Source organism: Betta splendens, chromosome 22 (assembly GCF_900634795.4).
Source record: "Betta splendens chromosome 22, fBetSpl5.4, whole genome shotgun sequence".
NCBI classification, from domain to species: Eukaryota; Metazoa; Chordata; class Actinopteri; order Anabantiformes; family Osphronemidae; genus Betta; species Betta splendens.
This window is the reverse complement of record NC_040900.2, coordinates 4,556,514-4,582,059: the sequence shown is the minus strand read 5'-3', so window position 1 is coordinate 4,582,059 and position 25,546 is coordinate 4,556,514. Positions and strand designations below refer to the sequence as shown.

The 25,546-nt window shown below is 45.9% G+C and overlaps 1 protein-coding gene across 12 annotated transcripts in view; it reads right to left on the bottom strand.

The window, feature by feature from the left end:
* Positions 1-25,546, bottom strand: part of LOC114848811 (uncharacterized) — a 43,087-nt gene that overhangs the window by 6,289 nt on the left and 11,252 nt on the right. For 8 of the 12 annotated variants that reach the window (XM_055505776.1, XM_055505779.1, XM_055505780.1 and 5 more), the window contains 6 exons: positions 24,526-24,619; positions 20,528-23,801; positions 18,100-18,131; positions 7,997-8,158; positions 6,672-6,738; positions 639-746 (listed from right to left, as the gene is read on the bottom strand). In XM_055505776.1, coding sequence (XP_055361751.1) covers positions 639-746; positions 6,672-6,738; positions 7,997-8,158; positions 18,100-18,131; positions 20,528-22,192 — 2,034 coding nt within the window. In that variant the 5' untranslated portion in view covers positions 22,193-23,801; positions 24,526-24,619. The remainder of the gene's footprint in view (positions 1-638; positions 747-6,671; positions 6,739-7,996; positions 8,159-18,099; positions 18,132-20,527; positions 23,802-24,525; positions 24,620-25,546) is intronic. The other 4 variants (XM_055505787.1, XM_029139591.3, XM_055505785.1 and 1 more) reach the window with 3 other exon arrangements.

Below are 25,546 nucleotides of genomic sequence, written 5' to 3'. Positions count from 1 at the left end.
ATTTGTTTCATCTTTCAACATTGATTTCGCAATCAACATTGTTAGACGTGCCAATTCAGTAATCACAAATAGATTTATCTCATAACGTCTTTCATTTACAGTAGAAAACATTTTACTTAGTGTTAAAAATTAGATTTTTTCTGTCACGTTGAAGACATTTTTATCTTTTCTCTGACAAGTTGCTGCCTGGAGGAAATCCCCCTAAACTGTTGACTATTAACAAGAACAAACCTGCATTAATCAGGTCAAATCTGATGGGATTGAACAACGGAACCAAAAAGGAACTTAACCTGCAGTCCCCAGCAGCGAACCAGCAGCCTGAGCCTCACCCTGTGGCTCAAAGGTAACTCCTGTCTCTGCTGGTTCACAGACGACAGCCAGCGTGACAGCAGAGAAGGTTTTCATCTGGTAAAAATAATGCTAATAATAAAGAACAACACGGCGACAACATGGCCGACTTTTTGAGCAGGAGAGGAAGGCAGGCGCCTCGTGGGTTCGGACCTGTCCCTGAATGTGCGTGACTGCTGCTTAATTCATGGCTGCAAAAGGAAGTAGAACTTGGCCACGAACACGACCAGGTCTCATACTGTACATGGAATTTACAATAGCTTTGCCCTCAGTAAAGGACAGATACTCACATTGTCCTCTCTGAGCTTATTAATGGTGATCTTCGCTTCCATGAGGTGGTTGTTGAGCAGAATGATCTCTCTGCTCAGGGCCCGCTTCTCCTCCTCGTGGTGCTGGGACTGCAGCGCAGGAGAATTGATGGGAGAAAATAAGAGAGAGTCGATGATAAGAAGAGAGTTTCAGGGTTGAGGCAAAGAGTTGAGTGTTGAGATAGCGGGAGAGAGATGTGGGAGCCAAAGTTAGAGGACCAGCAGAGAAAATGAGACGGCGGGGGGAGAAAAATGGGAGGAAGAGAGCCGTAAGTCAGTATCAGCGCGCAGCCAGTGCCAGCAGCAGGTCTTAATTAAAAGAAGATTACACTTGCCAGAGCTCATATCATATCAATTACTTTGGGAATAAGAAGAGAGGGGAGGAGAAAAAAATAAAAAAGGCGAATGGAGACGAGAGCGCGCGAGTTGGGGGAGAAAGACAAATGAAACATCGCTCCATTCTCAGCAATTACTGTCAAAGGATGCAGAATGAGTGCTGGAGTGGCATTTCAGCCCCGCTCACAGCGGAGCCTGACCGCGTCTGCGGCCGGACCCTGTCTCCGTCTGCCCACATTCATCTCACCACCATTGGCCTCATTCTGCTCCAGGTTTGTTTCCAGGGGTGTCGGCGGCCTCATCGTTAATCTTCCTGCATTTTTTACACTGAGCATCTGATTAAACCTCCTTCAAATCATGTGCTATTATGGTTCTAGGTAATGCCCAGCATGCTGTGGAGCCGGTGGTGGGTTGCACTGGCTAAGGAATTGTTTTCTCTCTCTGTCACACACACAGCAATAATTGTGAAATACATCGGCTTGTGCCACACGGCACCCGCTGACAAATGGCAGCACTCTAAGCAGTCGCTGGGCCTTCCGCCCTTCTCTCCTCTGGCCTCTCAACGGCGCCGGTTGTTTGGAAATAAAGGAGCGAAGAGTCAGTGTAATAGGTGGCAATTAATGTCAGTTTAAGAAGGAGAGCAGCGTTGATATTCAAACGTAATCCTGTAAAGGGCTCATTAATCAGCCGTGGAGACGCCGAGCTCGCTGGCTCCCCTTCTCCAGCTCATTACTCCAGATTTTAATTCCGATTTAGTGATGCTGACTGTGCAGATGATCACATCAGCGCATTAAAGATCAAATATGGAATTGTTCCCTCTTAACGTGATGTTTATGGGATTTCACACCCAGTTCCTAATATCCACAAATGGGGACACGGTGTTTTGCTGATTTTGAGGATAAGATAATTTAATCAGATTTGGTCAAAATGCTCATTCACCATTAACATCGGCGACGTTTACAAATATGTAACAGATGGATTTAGTGTCAGGAAGTTTCCATTCTGTGACGCCAGCTGCAGTGACCCTGCACATGTAAAACACACGGGCTCCTTTTCAAATTCACTCCAGCTGCTCATTTTAACAAGCTCTTTATTCAACGATCTCCCAACATAAACGCGGTGCTGATGCTCCACTTGAACACGATTAGAGGCAGAATTAGAAGCAGGACAGGCTCGACGCGAAGAACATGACTTTGTAGTGTATTGTGAATTGTGAATTTAATTAAAGAGCTACAGCTAGCGCAGCTGTGCAGGCCGATTTGTTGCTATCTCATCTAGCCACGCGGCTACGCTGTCACCAAGACGCTCTTATCAGCTGCTGTCACACTTACGGAGCGGCACACAATTTAATATGCAAATTCAAACTATCATATCTGAAGCAGCTTGACCTAGAGGAGGAGGATGCTGCCTCTGAGCAGCGAAGCAGATTCAAGCCTCACTGCTGCCTGGAGTAAAGTGACATGTAAACATGGCCGGTGCTCTCACCTCCAAGTCCTGAGCCAATTCTTTCCTTCGAGCTTCGCAGATATTACAGAATAAAGCTGCAACAATGGAAACGGAACGCCTGGTGCTCGTTTTAATTATTGACCAGGAGGATTTGTTGAGTGCACTGAATATAAAAAGTGGAAAATGTGTCAGGTTTTCTAAGACTCCCTCAATTTGTTTTAGGTATTCAGCTGGAGATCCTGCCTCTTCACTGGACAACAAATGAAGCCTAAGTCCCATGAGGTGCAATTACTGAAGACTGTGGTTCACGGAGGAGAGCGGGAAACTTCACTCTGGTTTAATACTGTGTTTTTTTTGGAGCAAATTAGATTTTCCAACCTCATTAAATAGGATTTTCAAATTAAGACACTAAAGATAACCAGCCTAAAACAGAGGTGGGTACATAAATTGCAGGCTGCAATAAATAACAGGCGAGACTCCTCCCCCCTTGCTGGTAATGTGTACATGTGTTTGTAGTTGGCGATGGGCAACATCTGGGTGGTAGCAGCTGGATTAGAGTCAGCGCCTCCAGATCTGAGCTCATAATTGTTTATAGGAAAAAAAAAGATCAAAACAGACAAACAACATGGACAGTATTCATCTACTTCTCACACATATGCATGTCACCCTTCAGGGGACCCACCAAGAGAATCTATACTGTATGTGTGGAGCTGGAAGGTGATTTTGGGAGAGACACATCTGGACTAACTTGCTTAGTTTGCTGCCTGCAAGTCAAAGGAAAAATGAATGGGCATCTAAGTCACAAATGATTATTTTCAAATCCATCAAAGTCGCTCCGTTTTTCCCACTAGTGGGTGTTTCATGTTTAAGCTGCACAAATAATTGCCAGTTTTATATTGCCACGCATGACAAACAGCTGAATTGTGTATCAAATAATGTTTTGCTTATTGAGTCTTGGTTGAGACAGAGCTGATCAAATGCTCCAGAGACTGAGTTTGAGTATTTCTTGCACATAAATAATTCACAGTGGCTATGACAGGATATGGATTAATAAATCTGGATGTAAATGTACTGCGCACCAAGAACAAAGGTAAACAGTGCAGCCACATAGGGGCCTGCAACTGGAGCTCATATTTCATTATTGAGTGCTCTACTCTATGGATCAAACATTCAATGGGGATATTATTTATGTAAAATATAAAATAGGAGAGCGAAACAACCGCAGCAGGTTATTGAGTCTAGAGTAACAGCTCAGTAGTTCAGCAGTTAGAGCTAAATGCGATAACTTTGCCTTATTGTTATTTATAGACCAGCTTTTACTGCCTAAAACTGCTGGGCTTTAAAAAAATCTGCTTTTAAACGTCAGTTAAAGTCTGTTTCATGCTTTCACTTAATGTTAGATTCCTTTCATTCTAACATATTCCCCATAGTCACAAAGAGGCTTTTTTAACAGTACACTATGCAATAACATTTTAGTCCAGTTTCTTTCAATATTTTTAATCTGTGGCCACCACATGTTTTACAACACAATGTCTAATTAAAACATTAATGTGTTTTGTTGATTAATGTCTCTGTTTCTTCTGCACAAGAAACTAAGTGCGCATGTTAGGACCCTGATGTCTAAAAACCAGTCAGACGCTAGAAGCTGGTTTGGTTACTATGACATTGTGTTGAGCTTCGTTGCCATGGTGCTGATTTGCGTATTTATTGTGTATGGAGCCTGAAACCGAGCAGAATATGTTAGAGTCGGGGCTAGTGTATGTTGATCAGTTATTGCTAATAATACGGGGGTGTTATTATGAAAATAAGTTGTTTCTCAAAAATCTGCTGTTCTACTGTTTCCCTTGACTTAATCCACAGCAGCTGTTTCGTGGTGACACACAGATGAAGTGGACATTATCCATTATCCTTAGGAGACGGTCATTGAGTAAGACGTTGATTTCCTGCCAGCTCCAGAGAAGCTGTTAGTTACAGAGACGTTGACTTTCAGCACCATGGACAGCGCCGTCACTAATGAACTACAACAGTGCAACATCTTCTTGAGTGAAATAAAATAAATATATAATATGTCCAAATGATAACATAACTGAAATAAACAAATATTTAGAAGAGGTGTAAAATGTATGAATCTATGTGCATTACATGTATTCAGTTTCATTCTTTGTTTGGTCTATCATACAGTCTGATGTCATTAATACTGTATAATTATTAATCTGCAGCACTGCTCATCTACGCATCAAAATCAAAGACACTTCACTCATATTCTCGCTATCACTCCAGTGTCATCACAATCTGCATCTTGTCAGCGCTTCTTGTTGTTCCTTTCTGACTTGAAACTGTTTTATTCTTCAGCGTTTTTCATTGACCTTGACAGTTCAGGCGTCTCAGAACTTTTAATTATGTCTCTGATTTGATTGGAGCTGCCTTTGTCACTGGCTGCCTGCGCTGTCTTCTACAAAGAGCCATATTTCCCCCTTGAAATGCCACTGCATGACATGACATCAAAAGAAATGGCAATCCCAATGAGGCCTGTCTCTAAAAACGAATCCCAAACTGTCTCCTGCCATGAAGGCCGATTTGCTACAGCACAGCTCCCTGCTAGATAGACAATCCCTTTGAAAAGGCAACAGTTTCCAAAATCATTTTCACATGACTAGAATTGATGTGTGTGTGTGTGTGTGTGTGTGTGTGTGTGTGTGTGTGTGTGTGTGTGTGTGTGTGTGTGTGTGTGTGTGTGTGTGTGTGTGTGTGTGTGTGTGTGCGCTCCAATGCACTAAGGATTACATGGGAATATCACAAATAATAGGCTGCAAATACTGACAGACACATGCTGTTGTAAACGGCTGTCGCCTGGATGTACAGTACAGTGTTTCATGTCTTGGTTGATTTATTACCATTTTTATGCCTCACAGATCCGCGACGCGCATGAGTTCACCAAAGAAATGCTCCCAGAAAATCGCTGTTTGTTGCCACAAATCCAAACAGAGGTTTTCACGGTAGCATCTGCTTGTTTCACAGGGTAATTTCACCCAACTAAGTGATAGCTTACAGAAGGACACAAGTGAAGATTTAATGGGTTACTAGTTGAACGCCATCTACCTGAAGTAGCATCCATCATCCAAATTCGATTTTAGTGGAATTACATAAGAAACTAATATACATTATAAAAATCCTATGACTGCAAAATGCATTTCCAGCTCACTATTAGGCCCACATGGTAAAATATTTTAGAAATTAGCTTCACTCATCAGTATTTGTGTGTGTGGGACGAGCCCTATGGATCCACGTTGTGATAAGATTATAATCCACTTTAATAAAGACACAGTAAGTCAGAAGCGTGGCGCTCAGTGTAAAGCCGGCTCATCTTGCGCCCTGATTCTGGCGGATAAGTCCTTTAGCGAAGCTGCGAGCGGTACAACCTCTCCGCCTGATGCGATCGGACAGCTTCTGCCGAGGTGACCAGAGCAGCGCTTAGCTGTAATAGTTTTCTAACAGGGCTACATGGCGGGTAAGACCAATTACTTTGGACATTGATTGCGCTCCCTGTCTTTGATCATGTAATTGCTTTGAGAGAGTGGTTCTGCTGCTACAGGTGTGTTCAAATCGATTATAGCAGATTTCTCATTTCTTACACAGGAGGCGACGGTAAATGTCATCATCGCTCTGGAATTATCTGGCATATACGAGAGTGTAGTTTATCATTATGTGGTTTGTTGTGAGCACTGTATTTGAGGCTCCGAAGTGTGTGTTCGTCAATAGTTTGTCTCTCTTCCTGCCAGGCTGGCACTTTTCCAGTTATCGTCCCTTTCAATAGAGGTTAAAGCCTCTCAGCGTGGTTTTAAACTCCTAATGCAACACAATCAGTCAATGGCGTTTGGAAATACTGTGGGCGGCTGCTGATTACATTACACAGCTCTCATTTGGCAGATCTGGCCGACAGTGTGACAGGACAGATCAGGTACACAATGGGAGGTGTGCTCTTTAAATGGTCAACCGTCTGCAAACAACCCTCACTGAACTGCCTTTCAAAATAAAAGAACTTTGGTTATGGTTGAGGAAGAAAATCCTTGCTGTAGTTACCTTTCAAAGTAAATGTGTCACATACTGTAAAACAAATCCAAACACTCAACCTAGTCTTCATAGGTCTTAAATATCATATTTTCCAATATACACATACTATTTTTTTAATAAATAACTCTAACTGTTTTAGTTACTTTAGCAGGCGTTTCTCACCGTTCGGTGCATCTTGTCTTCCAAATCCTGGTTGATCCTCTGGAGAGCTGCATAGCTACTCTGGATCCTAAAGAAATAAACACGAGGCCTTAAAACATGATTAATAACATGCAAGGAATAAATAAATATTAAGGTTAGAACAATGATGGTGGGTCTTTGAGAGGGGGGATATTTGAAGTACTGAATACTCAAGATAAAATATTTTGATTTAAGTGCCACAGAGGTAAATAGTAAGAAATATTCATCCTTCAGAAAAACATTCAAAACATGCCAATAGCTGAGTCTGCAGCTGAGGTGGACTCTTTCAGGTTTTATGTTTTCTTCTTAAATTCGCCTTTTTGCTTTTGTGTTGCCCCTGAACCCTCTGCTCTTCCCCTTCTTTTCATTTCTCTCCTCGCTGCTGTCCTTTCACAGACTTTCGGTACATTAGTGAGCCTAATAGAACAGGACCGTGACTCCCTGTTTGTTAGCGTGTTCCTTTTATCATGTCACCTTCAGTCTGGCGCGTTCACGTTGGTTCCCTCTAAAGCCTCAGTGAGCGTTGCTAAAGCAGCATTTACAGCATGACTCCATTAACCAGACTGAGAGCGTGGCCAACAAAAAGCAAAGACACGGCATGAAAGTCAGAGTTGAAAGAGACCGAACAGATAAAGACTGAGCATAAGTGAAAATGAGTGCGGCCCGTCAATGGAGAACAGCAGTTTGCTGTTCAGCAGCAGCTGAGTGGTGCTAGTCATTTCACGAGCGCATAAAGAAACAAAGCTTTGCTTTATTAACATGGTTCTGTGGGACAGATATCCTGATCATCCGCTAGTGCTACCGATCACTTAGTGCTCGGCCTTTGGCGATGACGACAACACATACTGTACAGCACATCGGGATCTCTGCTTCCAAGTTTGCACGTTTTGGGGCAGGGATGCGCTTCAAAGAGGAGCTTCAGGTTTCTGGATGCAGCGCGTTTATTTACACCGCGGCCACAGAGAAAACTCGCTTCTGACCCGAAGCTTTGCAGAGTTTGCAGATAAACTTGCCGCTCGGAGGTTCTCATCACGCTGCTAAATTAAAACGCACAGCTGGAAGGCCACTCTCCTATTCGGTACCAGGCTACAGCTTCCTCTTCTTGTTGGAAGAATAAATTAAGATTTATTACAAAGTTGTCAGAGATAGTCCCGGGACTGCGTACTGCCCTAAAGTGGGAAGGAATACATTTCTGAAAACTTTGGATTCAGTAGAGATGAGAGGCAATCCTCTTTACAGCCTTCTCTCATCTACTGTACCACGGACCCACACCTTTAAATGCTGCCTCACGCAGACTGTGTACGCACCTGCGAAGTTTCTCTGTGAACTTCTCCAGCTCCTCCTGCGCCCGGCGCAGCTCCGTCTCCAGATACTGCCGGGTGGAGTCGAACTCCGTCTCCACCATCTCTAGTTTGTGCGTGGTGTACGACAGGCGCTTGCGGAGGTCATCCTTGTGGTCGTGGAAGGAGCTGAACAGGCGGTAGACAGAACAGGGGATCAAGAAAACATCAGCATCACAGGTTTCATTGCTGAAGAGAGAGAGAGAGAGAGAGAGAGAGAGAGAGAGAGAGAGAGAGAGAGAGAGAGAGAGAGGGAGAGAGAGAGAGAGAGAGAGAGAGAGAGAGGAGAGAGAGAGAGAGAGAGAGAGAGAGAGGGAGAGAGAGAGAGAGAGCGAGAGAGAGAGACAGAGAGAGAGAGACAGAGAGGAGACAGCGCCTAGCAGAGAAGACAACAGGGTGAATAACGTGAAGTGTGCATGCAGTTGTTGAGGGGGAGAGGTGGAGATGAAGCGTAGCTGAGTGTAATTCACTTTGGAGTAAGAGAGGTCCCAGACCCGATGGGGAGGAGGAGATGGATGGAGGAGGAATGCTAATGATTTCCCATTCACAGGGAGCGAGCGGGGCCGGGACAGGAGCTCCCATTGGTGTAATGGTGAATTCTATTACACAGCCCCCTATCAAGTCTGTGAAAGAATAGGAGGGGAATTTAGCCCCCAGACACAGAGCATTGGTAATTCATAGAAGAGGAGGTGGAAATATAGAATGAAGCGCAGCTTTGTGTGCGAGGAGCTGCAGAAGAGGAGCAGAGAGCGAGAGAAGTGAGAGGTGCGGCCTCAACACCAGCACGACCACGTCAACATCTTCATCAAACCAGACAGAGAGCAACACTTCAGTTTGATGCAAGTTTGAAGACAAACACTCTGAGGGCAGGATTTGGTGAATGGAATGAATGTGCATCGTTGGGGGGGGGGTCAGCTTTTTGCCAGACTGATGGATACTTGGCTCGTGTAGATATTCAGCGCTGCCAACCAGCAGGCGCCATGAGAACTCCTCTAAGTTCATCTCGGCCCAAAGCCTCAGTCGGCAGCTGGCACGAAGGGAAAACGGGTTCCACACAAAGAGTGGACAAGAGAGGACCCATCTATGCACTTAAAGCACCTCTATCAAATGCTATGGCAGGTAGCGTGCATGTTCTATGCTGCTGGTGAGTGCAGCAGTAGACGTCAACTCCAAGCGTTGACTGAATGACGATGGAACGATGGAACAGATGCTTTGTACATCTCTATGAGGGTGTGATCCTCTAGTCCAGATGAATGAATGAATGGCTGATGAGTTCACACAGACGGACTCCTCTTACCTTCTTTTCTGATGTTTGCAACCATTTCTCTGGGTTTTGAGGGCGGTTTTGCCAATATATATCTTTTTCATATTTTTCCTGGCTACCTCAGCTCGCGTGCGTAGTTGCTGCCTCCGCTGCTGCTGCTGCTGCTGCGAGTTCGAACGCTAACCACAGACCCACGGTCAAAGCTCTCTAAGTCTTGCCTGGGGAGGCAGATAGGAGTTGGCTATCTGCGATGACCCTGGCAAGAGAGCAGAGGAAAGGAGCTTTGAAGTCCCACAGATTTAGCGGCACATTTTCGCTCTCCAGTAAAACGGAGATTGTGCGGATTTGGAAAATGAGCGGCTTTTTGCTACGACGGAGCCGAGTCTGGGGATCAATTAGATAAGTTCAGTAAACAAACCTAAATAATATGCAATACTATGAATTATTGCACCGCCTGTTTAAATTTACACATCATGTTAAAAGATCAATGAAAAAAAAGCGTTTGATCTGTTACTTATACATAACCCACCACCAGCCCATTTCAACTTGTTTAATCCAACAAACGGGTGAAACCTACTGTAGAGGAGGTAAATATTTCAGTGCTGGAACCTCCTTCCTCACCATTTATGTCAGCTTCTAGCAGACCCTGTGGGTTGGAGAGTTACTGACCTGCACACAAAGGCTATTCCTCCATAAACCAGTGTTATGAAAAATGCGTGTGCTGCCATTTCCTCCGAAGCCACATGTGGTCTCGCACTATAACAACTTAATTACGTTGCCACCGAAACGCATCCGACTTCTCTCTCTGTGCAGCTGCACAGTGACAGCGGTGCTGACTCGCTGCAACACACGAGGACAACATGAACCACAGACCAAACAAAAAAAACACAATGAAGCAGCTACGACAGACAGATCCACAGTCAAGACGTAGTCTCTGGATACAGCAGGTCTGCACAAGATACTTGATATATAAGAGACATATTTGGTACATACATCATTCGTATGGGGCATTAAACGTTATAAATGTTAAAAATAAGGAGCAGTTTACCTTCCAAGTACATGGCAGGTATAATTGGCACGTCTGTATTATTGGATTTCAGAGGTTGTGACGTAAACTGTACAATGTAGAGGTCTAACAGGCTCAAAGCTGCACTGTTGTTTGGGCACTTTATCTTGGACACTATTTCTGAGTTGTTAATATGCTGTTTATTATTATTATTACTATTATTTTTTATGCTCCTTTTTCTCCTTGCTGTCTTCTGTGGCTGTTTCAGTGATTGAATTTCTCCACTGTGGGATCAATAACTATCTATATGTCTGTCTGTCTGTCTGTCTGTCTGTCTGTCTGTCTGTCTGTCTGTCTGTCTGTCTGTCTGTCTGTCTGTCTAGCTCATACTGTATCAGAGTAACAGCAAACAGAAACATCTTTCTGGGAGAAACATGTATAAAATTTTTACAATTAATAATTAATCTAACCCGTTTAGTTCTGACTTTTTCCATTTTCAAGGATGAAGGTGAAGCATCTGCCATTTGTAAAAACCAGTGTGTGGTGCTTGTACATTAAGTGACTGTAAGTCAAACCAGTCCAGCCCGGTTTGTACACTTTCTTTTTTAAGAGCACCCGTAAAGACGAAGGTTCACAGATGGAGCTTTAGCAGCGGCCCCCCTTTTATCAGCGCTCACACAGTTGCAGCGTAACAGTCCAACAATGCACTGACGTACGTGTTTTGTTGCTGCTGCCATTTTAACGACACCACTACTTATTATTTTTAATCTCCCTTCAGCATTGGCTCAGGAAACAATGGCAGTTTCTGGAAACACTGTTAATACGGCCGCTGCAGCCATTTGCTTATCTGCGAGGCTCAGAAAGCGAAGGAGAGGCAGGAGACGGAGGCAGCGGGGAAGTGAGAGCCGTACTGTATGAAGCACTGTACCCGCACACCCGCAGGGATAAACAGCAGATCCCTGCGCCTCAGGTGCTGCTCGGCAAGCCAAACACCATCTCCATAAAGGAACAAATCTGAAGTCCTCAGAGAACCTCATGACAGGCTCACCGCCGCCTCCACCGCCACCAGCCCCCAAAGCAGCACCGATATGGAAATGGAGCTCGTTCTCCTCCAACAGCAGACGACAGCGACGCGATCAGACCCCGCTCGCCTCGATGACAACGCGCCACAGTGAGCAGACGACACACGCGCTTTCATTCACAACCAGCCAACATTCATCCCGCGCCAATGTTCCAATGTGACGTTTGCCCCCTCCGTAATTACTTTGGCCTTAAGATCCTTAAGGGAAGCTCATATGATGCATTCTGATGCAAATAGGAACCCACAGTGATCAATTAATAGCTGCTGTGGCTCAAAACACGACCGGACACAAACAGAAGCGGTGATAATTAGCAAAAAAATGTTTTCCAAATTCCCCAACTTTTCTCCCTCGCTGATGCGGTTCCACTGCGGCTGGAGGTTTATTTAAGGACCATGTGCTGTCTCCTTCCTCTGATGCAAGACTCTGGAAACACAACGGTCTCCTGTGCGCGCTCCGCTACCGGCGGCCAGGAAAAGAGAAACAGCTCTGGGCATTAAGTCACCCGAGCATCCGCGATCAACACGTAGTCAACAGAATGCGCCGCCTGAAGACAAGGAGCGCAGCCGTTCCCTGTTTATCTGCCCCTTCAAATCTAGCTACACATCAAAGGACTCAACCTTAAGTGGATGAAAAGAAGAACTCGTTGGCCCTGAAACGAACGAAATGAAGCAATCCGTCTTATAATAAAACACCAGTGATAAAGTGTGTGTTTAGTTTGAGCCACTAAGACTTGAATGAAGGGTGAATTTCATTATCTGAATTGCCAGTGGTTTCATTCAGAGTGAGTCAGACCTGAAGAGCCGAACGTGATCCTTCCTCGCGGTTGGACTGCAGCTGGAACACTGTTGTCCAACAGAACCACCTCCCGGGGACAAACAACCTGGTAATGACTAGCTGCTCCTGCTGTGACTGTGACTCATCAGACCCCCCCCCCCCCCCCCCCTTCATCCATCCACGTCCCTGTAACAGAGCATCGGTCACAGCACTACATTTTATTGGCGTGAGGGCGAGTGTCCAGTCGGTCTTGAATATATTTCCACTTTGTCCGTACCTGATGGGATCCCACCGAGGGGGCGCAGCTGCTGGGGACGGCCCCCACCACGCCTTCATGGGCTTTTTACTGCCGGTGTGCGCCGCATTGTGCGATTAGACCATTCCTGTACTTGGCATTTCCCAGTTGGACCGTCGTCAAACCACAGCTGCGACGGAGGGACCGTTCTGCTTTAATGGAAGCTGCTTCGTGTGGCGAACGGAGCTCCACAATAAAGAAAGTTTAAATTGAGTAGCGCGGCACCATCTGTAACCCGCTCCTGCCAAGCCACGCTTAATGCGACGCGGTTCTGTCTGCTCTCGTCTCCCCACAGTCCAATTCAAACCTACTTTGTTATGCCGCATAATGCAATACATCCTACATCTGTCACTTCAGGCAGTGAGACGCTGAATCCAACGGCTGCATTGTGACACGGGCTAAATAGTGACTTCAGGCTCATTCACGGCTATTATTAGTATTTTAGAGGGAGTCTTGTTACTGTACATGTCTGACTTTAAACATGTGTCTCTAAAGGGAAGAAACGTGATTCAAACCACATCACAGAATAACTGAGGGGTCAGGGATCATAATGATGCTCTAACAGCAAGTGCATTGTGGGAAATTGAACAAGAATGGGCTGAATGTTATGAATGTGAATCAAATATTTTTCAATTCTTCTGTTATAATAACTATGAATACATTTGTTCAATAGTTTCAATATTCAATACATTTTTGTAGGTCTCAAATTTGCCAGTACACATTGTGTGTTACATCGGGTCAGGTCTTTTGTCTTTAGGTCCTTGGACTCTTTGCTCTAAATCAGAATTTGTCTTTTTAACAAGGTTTCTGTCCGTTTTCCTCCCAGCTTTGCCTTTTTTTCTTCTTCATTTATTCTCAGGAATGTGAAGAAGACAGCGACAGAGCAGAGAACAATACATGAGAAGCCAGGACTTGAAGCAGGGATAATGTAGGTGCCGCTGAACGACTGGCTTGCCCTGAATTTCACATTCAGCTTTATCAAACACCAGTGTGTAACTGCCTTCGTGGGCACGGGATGAAACAGCCGCCGTCTGCCGAGGAGTTCTGAGTGTGTTTTGACCGTACATATTTGTTAGAACACCTTCTGGGCAGAAATGTGGACAATTTAATAGTTTAAGAGTTCAAATCGTGTCAAAGTAAGTTCAAGTCAGCTGCAATTCCAATAATGTTTATATTCTCATCAAGAAAAACAACCTCAGCCTACAGCACCTTAAATTAATTTCTCTTTAGCCAAAGGCGAAAGAAATATTTTAAAGTTTGCCTCTCCTTCCAACAATTACTGATAGACCTCTGCTTTAGCCCAATGCTGCAACTGTATATTGACAATATGTTTTTTGTGTTTTTGCATTTTCTGACATAAGCGGGTAATGATATTGTGCACAGCTGCACTGCGCCACGTTGCAGCCCTTCATTGTGTTCTTCACCCCTTCAAACAAGCAACAGCAGTCAGAGATCCAGATATTACACCCAGCAATGATTCTCAGAAGGGGTTGGTAAAAGTACGTGAACACTTTTGGCAGGAATTGGCCATAAACCTCATCTATGCTCCAAACCATAACCCGCATTAGAATTTTCCGCCTCTGTACTTGACAAGTTCACTGCGCATTTAAGGTGAAGGCTGCTTGGTGCGTTGCTACTCTTACAGCTGCTCATTCTCTTCCTGAACAATTCAAGCTTTATTTCGTGAGTCTACAGAATGGTTTTCCCAGTAGCGCCGTGGAGCTAAAGGTGAACTCCGGCAAACTGGAGGCGAGTCGTGATGTTTGTTTGAGGAGCAGTGGCATCCTGCCAAGGACCAGCTGCTTCACGCAGACACGCATGTCATTTACTGTATGAGCACATCACTCTTTTCTTTACTTTACGTTAGTACACAAAGGGTCCACATACTTTACCATGAAACATTGTAAATGTTGGTATGCATTTGTTGGAGGGGAAAAACTGGCTACTGTGTGTTTGTAGTCCAAACTACGTTTGCTTTACTCTTCTTTGTTAGAATTCAGCGAAACCGAGTGAGTTCGGTCCTCGCTGAGGTTGCCACGACAACACAGTCGTGACATACCTGTGCTCTCAGCTCGGCAGATGACAAGTGGTTTGATCCAACACTGTAGAGAGAAGTGGTTTAAAGCTGTAAACTAACCCCAATAACCTTGTTTTAATAGCTGGTCATGGTTTGTGTTTGTACTGTGCATCTTTACTCCAACTGTAAATAGTGCCCTGGCTTTTAGCCCCATTGGTGACACGGGTGTGAGGGAAGGTTTAAACCTGCATTATAAAACATATTGTTGCTTATTTTCTTAAAAATAAAATTAAAAAACAAATTATGTTTTATTGTTTTGAACTGAGCTATTTTATCTCTTTTATATCGTGCTTTCTAAAACTCTGTGTTTGAAATGTGAGCTACAAACAGTTTTGCTTTGCACACAAGCCATAATAATATTCTACTGGAATACATATCAGTCATCTTTGAGCTCTGCTTTCATCTCCACCACCTACTGGGAAAATGTCTGGTTCCAACCACAGCTGTAGACAATAGTCAATATGTTTCACAGTAACACAACCAATGAAGTAAGATGATAAGGAGCTCAAGGGAAACTGCTGAATTCTCAGGGTGGTGACTGAAAAATAAAGCAGCATATGTGGACCAAGACAAACAATACTGATAAATATGCAAACAACTGCAACAAAAACAGCAGTTTGACCACAACTCCTTTAAAATAAATTAATATTATAACAGGCTTTCGACCCACATCGCTGCTTCATCTGTTAACAGCGGGGAACAGTGTTCTGCCCAATAGCTCAGCACTGCAGAGCACAAAGAGGTACCACTATGCTGTGACAAGCAAAATTAGCCTCTGAAGAAAGAATCACTTTTCACCTTCAGAGACTTTTCCCTCCATCATCACTGGCCAGATTGGACATCCTGAAATCCACCATGTCACAGCAGGAGGCGACGGTGGTGAGACTATGAGCATTTACTGTAGACTGAACATACAGCCCACTGGGACGCAATAAAGCATTTACTGGGCGAACCGGGCATTTACTGGGCGTACTGGGCATTTACTGGCCGTATAACTGGTACACAAGGCGCTGTTTGTTCAACACGTGGCTCGTAACGGCGTTATAGTTTGTTTGTTTGTATGCGTTGACAAAATGTCAAATATTTTGCCGCCTGACGCGACAAAGGCTGAACAAATGATTGTTATTAAATCGTTATATTAGGAGAAGTCTCTGAGCCATGACACTGAACGAGAGGCATCAGGACCGGAGCTCGTGCATTAATGAGCTGCACGAAAAATAAGTAATCAGTGTGGAGAAGATCAAGGAGCTTTTGGCTTCTTTGACTTCTGTTCTCTACGCGTGACAATGAAATGTCACGCATCCTGTTCCTCCCAAACGCAGAACATAGGTTTGCGTTGGTCTGACACTTGAGATCTGCCGCATGCGTGCGCCAGCGGCTTATGCTGCTCAGCTGACCCTGTCCCCTTGGCTTTGACAGAGCTGTATAAATGATGTGTGGCAGACAGGCGTATCTGCTATAGTCCAGGGAGTCCAGGGAGCGAGCAGGGTGGTGACTTGAAGGAGAAGCAGCACACAATATGGATAAATATGCCGACTCAAAGGCAAAGCCAGCCCCCTGGGCCGGCGCCGCGGCAGATCCCAGATCAACAGCCAGCCCGCCCTCCTGAGTGGCTTCTCTGATCCCACTGTCTTGGAAGTAATTAGACAGAAGAATGGGAGCGTGCGGGAGGTGGTAAAGCGCTCAAGGCGAACCTTAAAGGAGCCTCCTCACAGCCCCGGCTTGTGGGTGCTGTGGCGCTGTGTGCCTACAGCAGCTCAGGCAAAGCCACGAGGCGAGCGGCAAAGCCTCTTTAGGCGCGTCCTCAAAGTGTGAGGACACAGCGGTGGGCTGGTGACGGCTCCCAGGGGCCGGTGCCCAAGCAGAAGGGGACCGCTGCTAGAAACAGGGAATGAAGGGATGAGGAAACATTTGGATGGACCTAATTAAAAGTCACAGCATCACGGGAAGCCAGGAAGAGATGCAGCTTTTACTGAGCTGGTTTTAATAACTTCTCTGTCCTTAGTTTAATCAAAGCCAAACACAGGGGCTGTGAATATTATGTATTTTATGTTCTTTCGACCAAAACAGATGCTTTCCATTGTCTTGGACTTTTTAAGTTTCAACAAAGTTTTATTTGGCCAGTATTAATAATCTCATTCTATGAAGTACGGCTCCTGTCCTTATTATCTTCGAGCACCATAGTTGATGTTTTGTTGGTATCTGTTTAATCAGCCTCAGTATGTACAGATTAAACAAGGCTCAGTGAGCTGCTGGCTTATTATCTATGACACAGATCAGACACAGAGCATCAGCGGTGCTGGATATTATTGCACAAACAGAGCAGCCTATCACTTAATGTAGTGGAGTAAAACAGGCTGGACATCAGCGTTGTGACGCGTTCCATCCATCACAGGTGAACAGGATTAACCCACATTGTTCACCTTTCCTTTGTGGTTTTTCCTGCCAGATTCATTAGCTCCTTCCACTGTACAGGAAGTTTGAAAACCACTTCAAAGAGCCAAAGTTCCCTGTGGACAGCACCTTATCTGAGGTGCTGTTTACTTTCATCATGCAACAGGAAACAGGAATCATCCTCATTTGCTGAAGGCTTTTGACTCGAGGTGAAAGCAATTAACTTCAAGATGTTATGATCCGTTATGCAGATTATAAAGACACTTAAAGGCAACTTATGGAAGATTCTCTGCCTGAAACATAATGTGTGTCCCTCCAAACCCGTCAGTATGGTTTTCCATGTAGCCCGCTCCCTTTTCCTCTTCATCTATCAAAGGGGAGTTTGGTGTAATGAGAACAACTTTTCTCTCATGATGCACTTGTTCAGTCATAATTGCTTCTCTGTGGCATGAGCTCATCCGCTGAATGAATATAGGATTAAATTGAGGGCAGTGAAAACATTTAGTGGCTCATTATTTTAACGCCAATAAAATCCAGTCGAATCAAATGAAGTGAACTAAAAAAAAACAAAGATTTACTAGAGTAAAGGCTTCAGTAGTTTCACTTCAGTCATTGCAGAAATTAGACTGACTCACTGTACGACATCTACTCACATTCTCCCAACATCCTGTACAGTAGAACGCACCCCAACGCTTCCTGTCAGAGCTCTCAGACTATGCAACACATGGACAGATCGGCACAACAGCTACAGAAGAGCACTCACAACAGTCATTATTTTCACAAGTGTGCCAAAGCAGCTACACACACTTCTACTACACAGCCAATGCAAGCAGGCATGCGCTCCCCATCTCGCCTTACCGTTTATATGCTTTTCGCCTCATTTTCAGCAGATAGGATCACAGCATTCATATGCCTGTGCATCTCCTCACAGTGGCATGCATTTAGAACAAGACTCCTGTAATTCTGACAGGAGAGACGCTGGTAGGCAGAAAGAGAGAGAGTAAGAGAGCGAGAGAGGGAGCGAGAGAGAGGGAGAGAGAGGGAGCTGAGAACTGAATGGCGCAGGAGGAGGTGTATGGGAGGAGGAGGGGTTATGGGAGGGATGGAGAGACGAAGAAAAGGGAGAGAGTGGTGGGGTGGCATCACTGCCGGGAGGAGAGGAGGTAAAAGTGGCTAACCTTGTGTCATGCTGCATCTCTCCATCAGATTCCTGGTAGGACGAGAAGCAGAGAGGGTGAAATGATTAGATTTATTCATCAAGCAGATTCATCGGGCGCCTCTGCTGCCACTGCATGCTGTGGAGTGCCTCTTATCTGGTGCTTAACGAGCTCTCAGAGCGGCTTCGTCTTGACAAACAAATATATCCATTATTTCTCACTCTTGACATACACAGTATATCAGTATTGGGGATTAAAGGAAAGAAGGGGGGGGGGCAGTACAAGATATGACAGATTAACAGTAGAGGAAAAAAAGGGCGACATGCTGCTGCAGAAAGTGCCTAAAGAGTGGGAGACAGACAAAGATAGTGGAGATGCTGAATGGAGAGAAACAGAAATAATGAATGATGGTGAATGAAACCACTACAAACTACCTGCAGAGTGTGAATGTGTAGATATGGGGAGGTAGGAGTGCTCCATCCAATAATAATCTTCAATGAATGTTTTTTATTCTATGCAAAAATCCCAAAGCAGTAGCTACAGTAATAACAGACAGGCGTGAGCGTCTCACTATAATTGATGGGACGACAATATTCAGCTATGCTCCGTCATGTCTTTGTGTGTGAATATGACCAGGTCTGTTGCACACGACTGTTACACATGCATAATGTATGGCAGGAATTTCACAGGAGCATTTACATATGTACTTAGGCTCAGTTCTGTGGTGCAGAACCAATTAAACTGCTGTCCCTGCACCACAGGCACAAAACAAGGAAACATATACTGTACTGTAGATTTCACAGACACTGCAGTGATATTTTGTTTGTGACCACACACACACACACACACACACACAGGAGCAGGTGTTTGTTTCCAGCCGGCTCCAGGATTTACAGTGAGTGACTGGCGGAGGTAAAACAAATGGTTACAGGTGCGGCCTGTGTCTGTGGGAGCATGTGTATGCGGCGCATCGTGTGGGTGTTACAAACACCGCAAGTGATACAGCAGGATGACTCATGCAACTACTCAATGAGACAACGCTCAGTAATCCCCCTCTGTCCATCCCCGCTTCCCAGCATCCCTGCATGCAGAGGGAGCAAGCCTGGAGTGAGGAACGAGGAGGAGGAGGAGGAGGAGGAGGAAGGGGGCATTCCTGGAAGGCATCACTGAATGATAAGATGGAGCTGCAGCTACTATGGCTTCACACTCATTGACTGAAAAGTGTTAATTAAAAGGCACAATCTGTCATCTAGGATGCGGATCATTAAGTTAACAGCAGCTAGAACCCCTGTTTTGGTGACCTCCAGTGGTTTATACTGCAAGTGTGCTAATTGTTCCCATACACCAGTTGCTCTTCGTCTGTTCTCCCAGATGCGGCTCAATCGTCCTCCTCGTCCCCGCAGGCGTTTTCTCCGTTTCAGGCCGAACGCACGCCTTTGTTTGTGCACGCCCACTCAGCGGCCGAGCCGTTGCCAGGGAGATGCCGTCTAGTAAATAAATTCTAATCAGCGAGCTACATCCACAAACATCTCCCTGCCTCCACGACTGTAGCGCCGGTCAAAGTCCGCCCGTTTATTAGACGCCAGGCGTTTCTGAGCCCGAGGCTCGAAAGCACAAAAAGGTGACGAAAAGCGCGTACGTTATTTATATATAAGGTGCCTCCGCACCGCCAGGCGAGCAAGATAGGGAAATTTGTTTGAAACCCGAGCCATCATTCTCATTTTTACTCCAGGCTCTGAGTAAATAAGCAGTAAATAAGGGGAGATGTATTTTTAATACCACATGCCAAAGGAGGCAATACTTTCTCTTTGCTATCTCCCTCTGTTGGCCATGTGGAGGGCAGAGAGACACGCTAATGCATTTAAAGTGAAGTAATACAGACCTTTACTGTAGCACTCCCCCGAGAACAGCGCGGCCATGAAAATGCAAAACCAGTGAGGAGAGATTAGTTCAAGCTGCGGGTCACGCTTCCAGTTGGGGCGCGAGCGAGACGAGCTCCCGGGGAGCGACTGTGCGGCGCCGTGCGCTCAGGCCGAGCCGACGGATGACGACGTTTGCAGATTGCGTTCCGTGCGACAGGCAGCCGTTTTGCAATTAAGCAAAACAGCAAACACAAACGACTCGCATCCGTGAAGAGCAATGTTGCGCTACCGAGCAGAAACGAGATGAAACACACAGTATCAAAGCCTTGAATGAAGACTGAGCGCAGCCATCAGAGGCTCGGGTAGCGCTTTCCCTTTGGCACCTCGTTTCCAGCGCTCTACGTCTCGTCTTACGGCGCGAGGAGGTGACATAAACCCGCAGACACGGCGCGTGCTCCTAGAATTATGCTCCCATAAGTCATGATGGCCTATGCTCTACGTAATATACAGTAGTAACGTACTGTATGGTGTGAGACACTCCCAGAAAAAAGTTGGAGATGCCTTTACTGTGTGTTTCGGGTACTCACGGTGAAGTTGATGGGCCTGGGCAGTGAAGTGGACCTGTAGGACATCCTGGGAAAGCCCTCTGGCCAGCTGAACACAGGGCAGTTACTCCGTCCACTGGGAGCTGCTGGTTCATACCTGCTGAATCCCAGTTTCTTCACCTTCTCCCTGCCTCTCTCCATCCATCTGTCCTCCCAGCAGGGCCCTCTATCCGTTTCCTTTCCTCTCTCGCCTCCTTGCTCCCTCTCCCAGTGGCTCTCCTTGCCTTTATCTATCCCCAAGCCTCCATTCCTCTCCCATGGATTCTTGCTTTCCCTCTCCTTCCCTCTCTCCACAGCCTTGTCCGACGCGCCGCACTCGGTCCCCAGGGCGCCATTAGCCACCAGTTCATCAAACCGCCTCACTCGGTCGATGTCTGTCTCTAGATAAAGTCTCCCGGTGGAAGCCTGAGTCTGGATCTTTGTGCAGAGCTCCAGGTCACGCTCTTGGTACGAGTGGCTTTCGCCTTTCACTTTCCTCAGCAAGTCCCCAGGCTCCAGGACCTTACAGCTGGGCAGCGTCTTGCTCCACTGGCGGATGGAGCTGCTGAGGTCTTTTGACTCCTGCTCCTTGATGGTCTGGAGGTTGGAGCTGGCCGGGCTGTACCACAGGTTTGTTGCGGATGCAGACAGCGGTGGAGGTGCCGGTGTTGAGTGCGGTGGATTTGCTGGCAGTGGGTGGGACGGGGTCGATGGTGACGGCGACGGAGGAGACAGGTGGTGGAGTCGGAGAGCTGGCGGCTGTTGAGGAGCACCACTGTTGGATTTCAGAACCCTGCAGGTGACCTCATTCAGGAACTGGGTGAACTTGCGCCTGTCCTCCATCTTCTCATCTTGCTGCTGGGAGGAGAGTGGAGCAGCGCTCTTGTTCGAGGAGGATGAGGGGGCACTCTGAGTTCCCGTCTCTTTCCTTAATGCTGTGGAAGCCCCCTCTGAGGAACAGCCTTTGCTTTCAGCTTTAGCCTCACGCTGAGAGAAGATAAGATTCTGATAAATGACTTCAGGCTCAACTTTGGTAGAAGCGCATGTCTGCTCAGAGTTAATAGTTTTCCCGCTCGATTCTCCAGACTCTTCAGTGCTACGCTGCTTATCAGGGGTCCGGAGCAGGCAGGTGGCCCCTGAGCTCCAACTGTTTGTGTCCCAGCTGCCATCGTCATCACTGGAGCTGCCACTGCGTACGCTGGGGCTGGTACTCCACTCGCTGGGACCGGCGTCGTCCATGCTGCCCAGGGACCGGCGCTTCAGCCGGGAGACGGCTCCCCTCAGGTTGGGTAAGGAGCTCTGGAATCCGTGCGGAGACCCCTGGAGGCACGGATCCGACGCCTGGATGCCAGGAAGGGAACTTCTGCGGTCGGAGCTGGAGTTGTGGAGAGTGGAAAGAGAGCCTTTGAGTAGAGGAGAGGACAGGCGGCGCAGTGGAGGGTCTTCTTCATGGTCACTGTATGGGCCGGAGAAGACAGGACAAGACGCGGTGGACGAACAGGAGCCACGGTCCTGTCGGGAAGACGTTGCTCTGGACCTTGGCTGGCGCCGCAGAGTAGCCATGTCCATCGTCCTCTTCCCCCTACGTTGGGCAGCCTTTGAAGATCCTTTCTGCACAGATTCGAGCCTGAGACCATCGTCTGAAATAGACACACACAAGTGAACCATATCAGGCTCAGCAGAACTGATTTCCAATGGTTTTCTGTCCTCTGGCCTGCCCCAGACTCATTTGTCTGGCCTAGTTGCCCTGGCCAACACCAGCGCACCCAAGCTTTTCCAGTCTGACACACGGTCACTGCTTGGGGTCTGCTCACATTGAGATCACAGAGAGATTTGAGCCCCATAGTCATTTGGGCATCAAACTGACCTAGTTTCATTAGCAGTCATTCATCAATCCCATGTTTAAACAGCACTATGGATTAACATCTGAGCAGCTGAATTAGCAGCTTTATCTGTGAGCATCGTCTGTGATGAATTTGTGCATTGACACGGATGGTGTCACAAAGCTGCTGGATATCCAGGTCACAGATATTGACCCACCGCTACCACTTCAAATCTGCTTTGTGGGCATCGGGAAAGCGAAGTGTTCACAGATTGATTGGTCACACGTGGTATTTTTAGTAGCTCCACAGTGGCAGGGCCAGGAACACACCGAACTCCGCTCACTAAGTGAGGCTTCTCCCACAAGGCTCGCTGTTAATTCGTCACCGCTTTAGACGATTTCATCTAAAGGCAGTGCATCGCTAAGAAGATGAAGGTGCCATGAACGCATCTGTGCTGAGGTGAAAAGAAGCCTCCCCAACATACAGTATGTTGCCCTGTCCAGACACCTGGACCCTATAGAGGTACAGCTCCCCTCAGAGGTGTCAACTTAAAAGCAGCAACACTTCCATGAACACAACTAGCTAGTTTGAGAATCTCCAGAAAGCACCTGATAAGTAAAACAGATAAATAGCAACACAATATAATTCAGCCTAAGAGTGTAAAAAGAGCACAATCCCCAGAAAGCTGTAAATTCCAGTCAAAGAACAAAGAGGGCACCCAGATCTCTTAATCTGAGGCTTTTCATTGAGCACATGAAGCCTTCTGCAGAGGAATATCAATAGCATCCTAAACAAGCTTACATAACTAAAGTTCAGAGCAACTAATTGGTGCAAAGGTGAATCTCCGCTTCTATAAATATGCTTTTAATGGAAAGATCAATATTAAAATCTATGCGATACTTTTACCAGCTGTCGTTGCAGCGCTCCCAGCAGCGGGTGGAGGTTTGTTAATTCAGCTAAATAATGTAGTAGATCCAAACATCCCTCCATTATTTTACATTATGCAACGCTAGAAATAAGCTCTGAACAGTGTAACTGAATGACAGACTGTGGAACCCTGATGAGACTAAACATGAGACACAAGAATGGAGCTCAGAGGACGTTTATCCACAGAAAGCAGCTCGGTCATGCTCTCTTTTCACCAGACGATGGATAATATGGGGTTAAGCCCAAACATGTTGGTGTTAGACTCCACCTCTGAGGCTAAATGTCTATCGGTGGGAGCTTTAATCACAATTTGCTCATAAGCCACGAGGTAGCCATCCATCACCAGCGTGCAGAGGAGCTCCTGGTGATGCAGCATGTGAAGTCACAAAGCAGATTGTGTTCTTGTTGGAATCCACGTTTCCTCATCTCCTCCGGTCCATTCAGTAATTCACAGCGGTTTTGCTAATAAGATCTCTGCTGATTCATCTATCTCCGGAGAACATCCTGATTCCCCAGGGCTTTCACAGCTGAAACAAAAAGATCAGATGCCTCATTTTATCCCTTCAAGCATTTGCCTGATGAGCACTTCACAGATACACTCTGACATCTTACTGATGCTCTGGCTTCACATTGGTAAATAGAGCTCAGTATTCAGGAGATTTTGCTCCGTCATACGTATTGGTATGTAAATCAGACTAAATAGCACATCAACGCTTGTGTATGAACATGAGAAGCTTTCATCCATATGTATTTTATTGTACATCGGGGCTGTTTTCTGAGCCTCTGGGGGCGTTGGCCATTGGTTACTTTGTTAAAACCAGGAGTCAGGTCCTGCTGTGTGTTGTGTCTACAATAATCTGCATTACATGTAGGTCCCCCGGCGAGCGCTGCCTTGGCAAACGCACTTACTGTAAGTCTGTGCACATTAATACTCGCAGTTCTGGCTGCTCAACCCAGCATGAGGTGCTTTCCACCAATTGTTGCTGGAGAAAAACAGTTGACTGTGAGTGTACAACAGCAGCTTTAAGGTGATTTTAGTCTATTTCACTCTGCAACCACCTGCTGTTTTTTCTATTCTAATTAATGGGCCCTAAAACAATAAAACAGCCCCAGCCCCCTGAAGTCAGCATTGATGTTGTCATGGAAACCCAGCTTGTGATCCATATCTATCTTTTTATCTTTCCAGCTATATGTCACAAAGATCTGTATAACTTTCCCTTTAAATGCCAAGACAATAAAACCAACACCTACTGTATAGGAAATGTCAGCAGCTCAGTCCTGGCCATGCAGGTGGAGTTTTGCAGCCATGACACGCACTATTGTGTCCACTGTGGTGCGTCTCATACTGTACCATTCAGGTAGAAAAGGCAGTAATTAGCAGCAAAACGACATAAATAATGGTTCATACACGTCCTTCATATGTCAGTGCAATTACACACTTTGATTGTTTGTGTGTGCAACAGCGCCCTCCAGTGGCCGCAAGCGGCAAAACACAATGATTACACATTCTGAGCAACAGGGACTTTTATGCTGTACATTCATCAGAAACTACAGCTAAATGCAAATAACCAGAACGATTTTAACTAAAGATTTACTGTTAAGGTGCTATTTTGGTCTGGTTTTGCATTCATAATCCACTTTTTGGGCAGACTTCTTACTATAGCAATCACAGGGTGCCTTTCAGAGTCTAATTATATATGTATGCTTAATCTGCAGTGTAGTAAAAGTGGAGGAAGTAGATTCTAATAAGCACGTTCCTGTGGTTGTTTTCATGGTGTGAAGGTTTAGGTGTGCATGTGACTGTATCTCTCTTCACAGGTATAAATAGTGGTAAATGTTCTGCATGCGAGACGATGTATTGAAAACACACACACACACACACACACACACACACACACACACACACACACACACACACACACACACACACACACACACACACACACACACACACACACACACACACTGTTACACCAAGAAAAACGATGTGAGACAAGCTGCAGAAGATGGAAATACAAATGTGAAAATTGAGACCCAAAATCGCTGTGTTGTCTAATGGCAAATGTACTGTGTCTGACAGGAGTTCATGAATATCATTACGCATATCTCATGCAGCAGACAACATGAGACAGGAGAAGTGAGGGCGGCACAGGGAGAAATGATCAATCTCAAACAGACCAACTATTGTTTCACACCAATAGCTCTCAGAGATTAAGGATGATTTTCACTGGTCTGCAGAATCTACCAACCACTGGGCCTCATTAAATGGAGA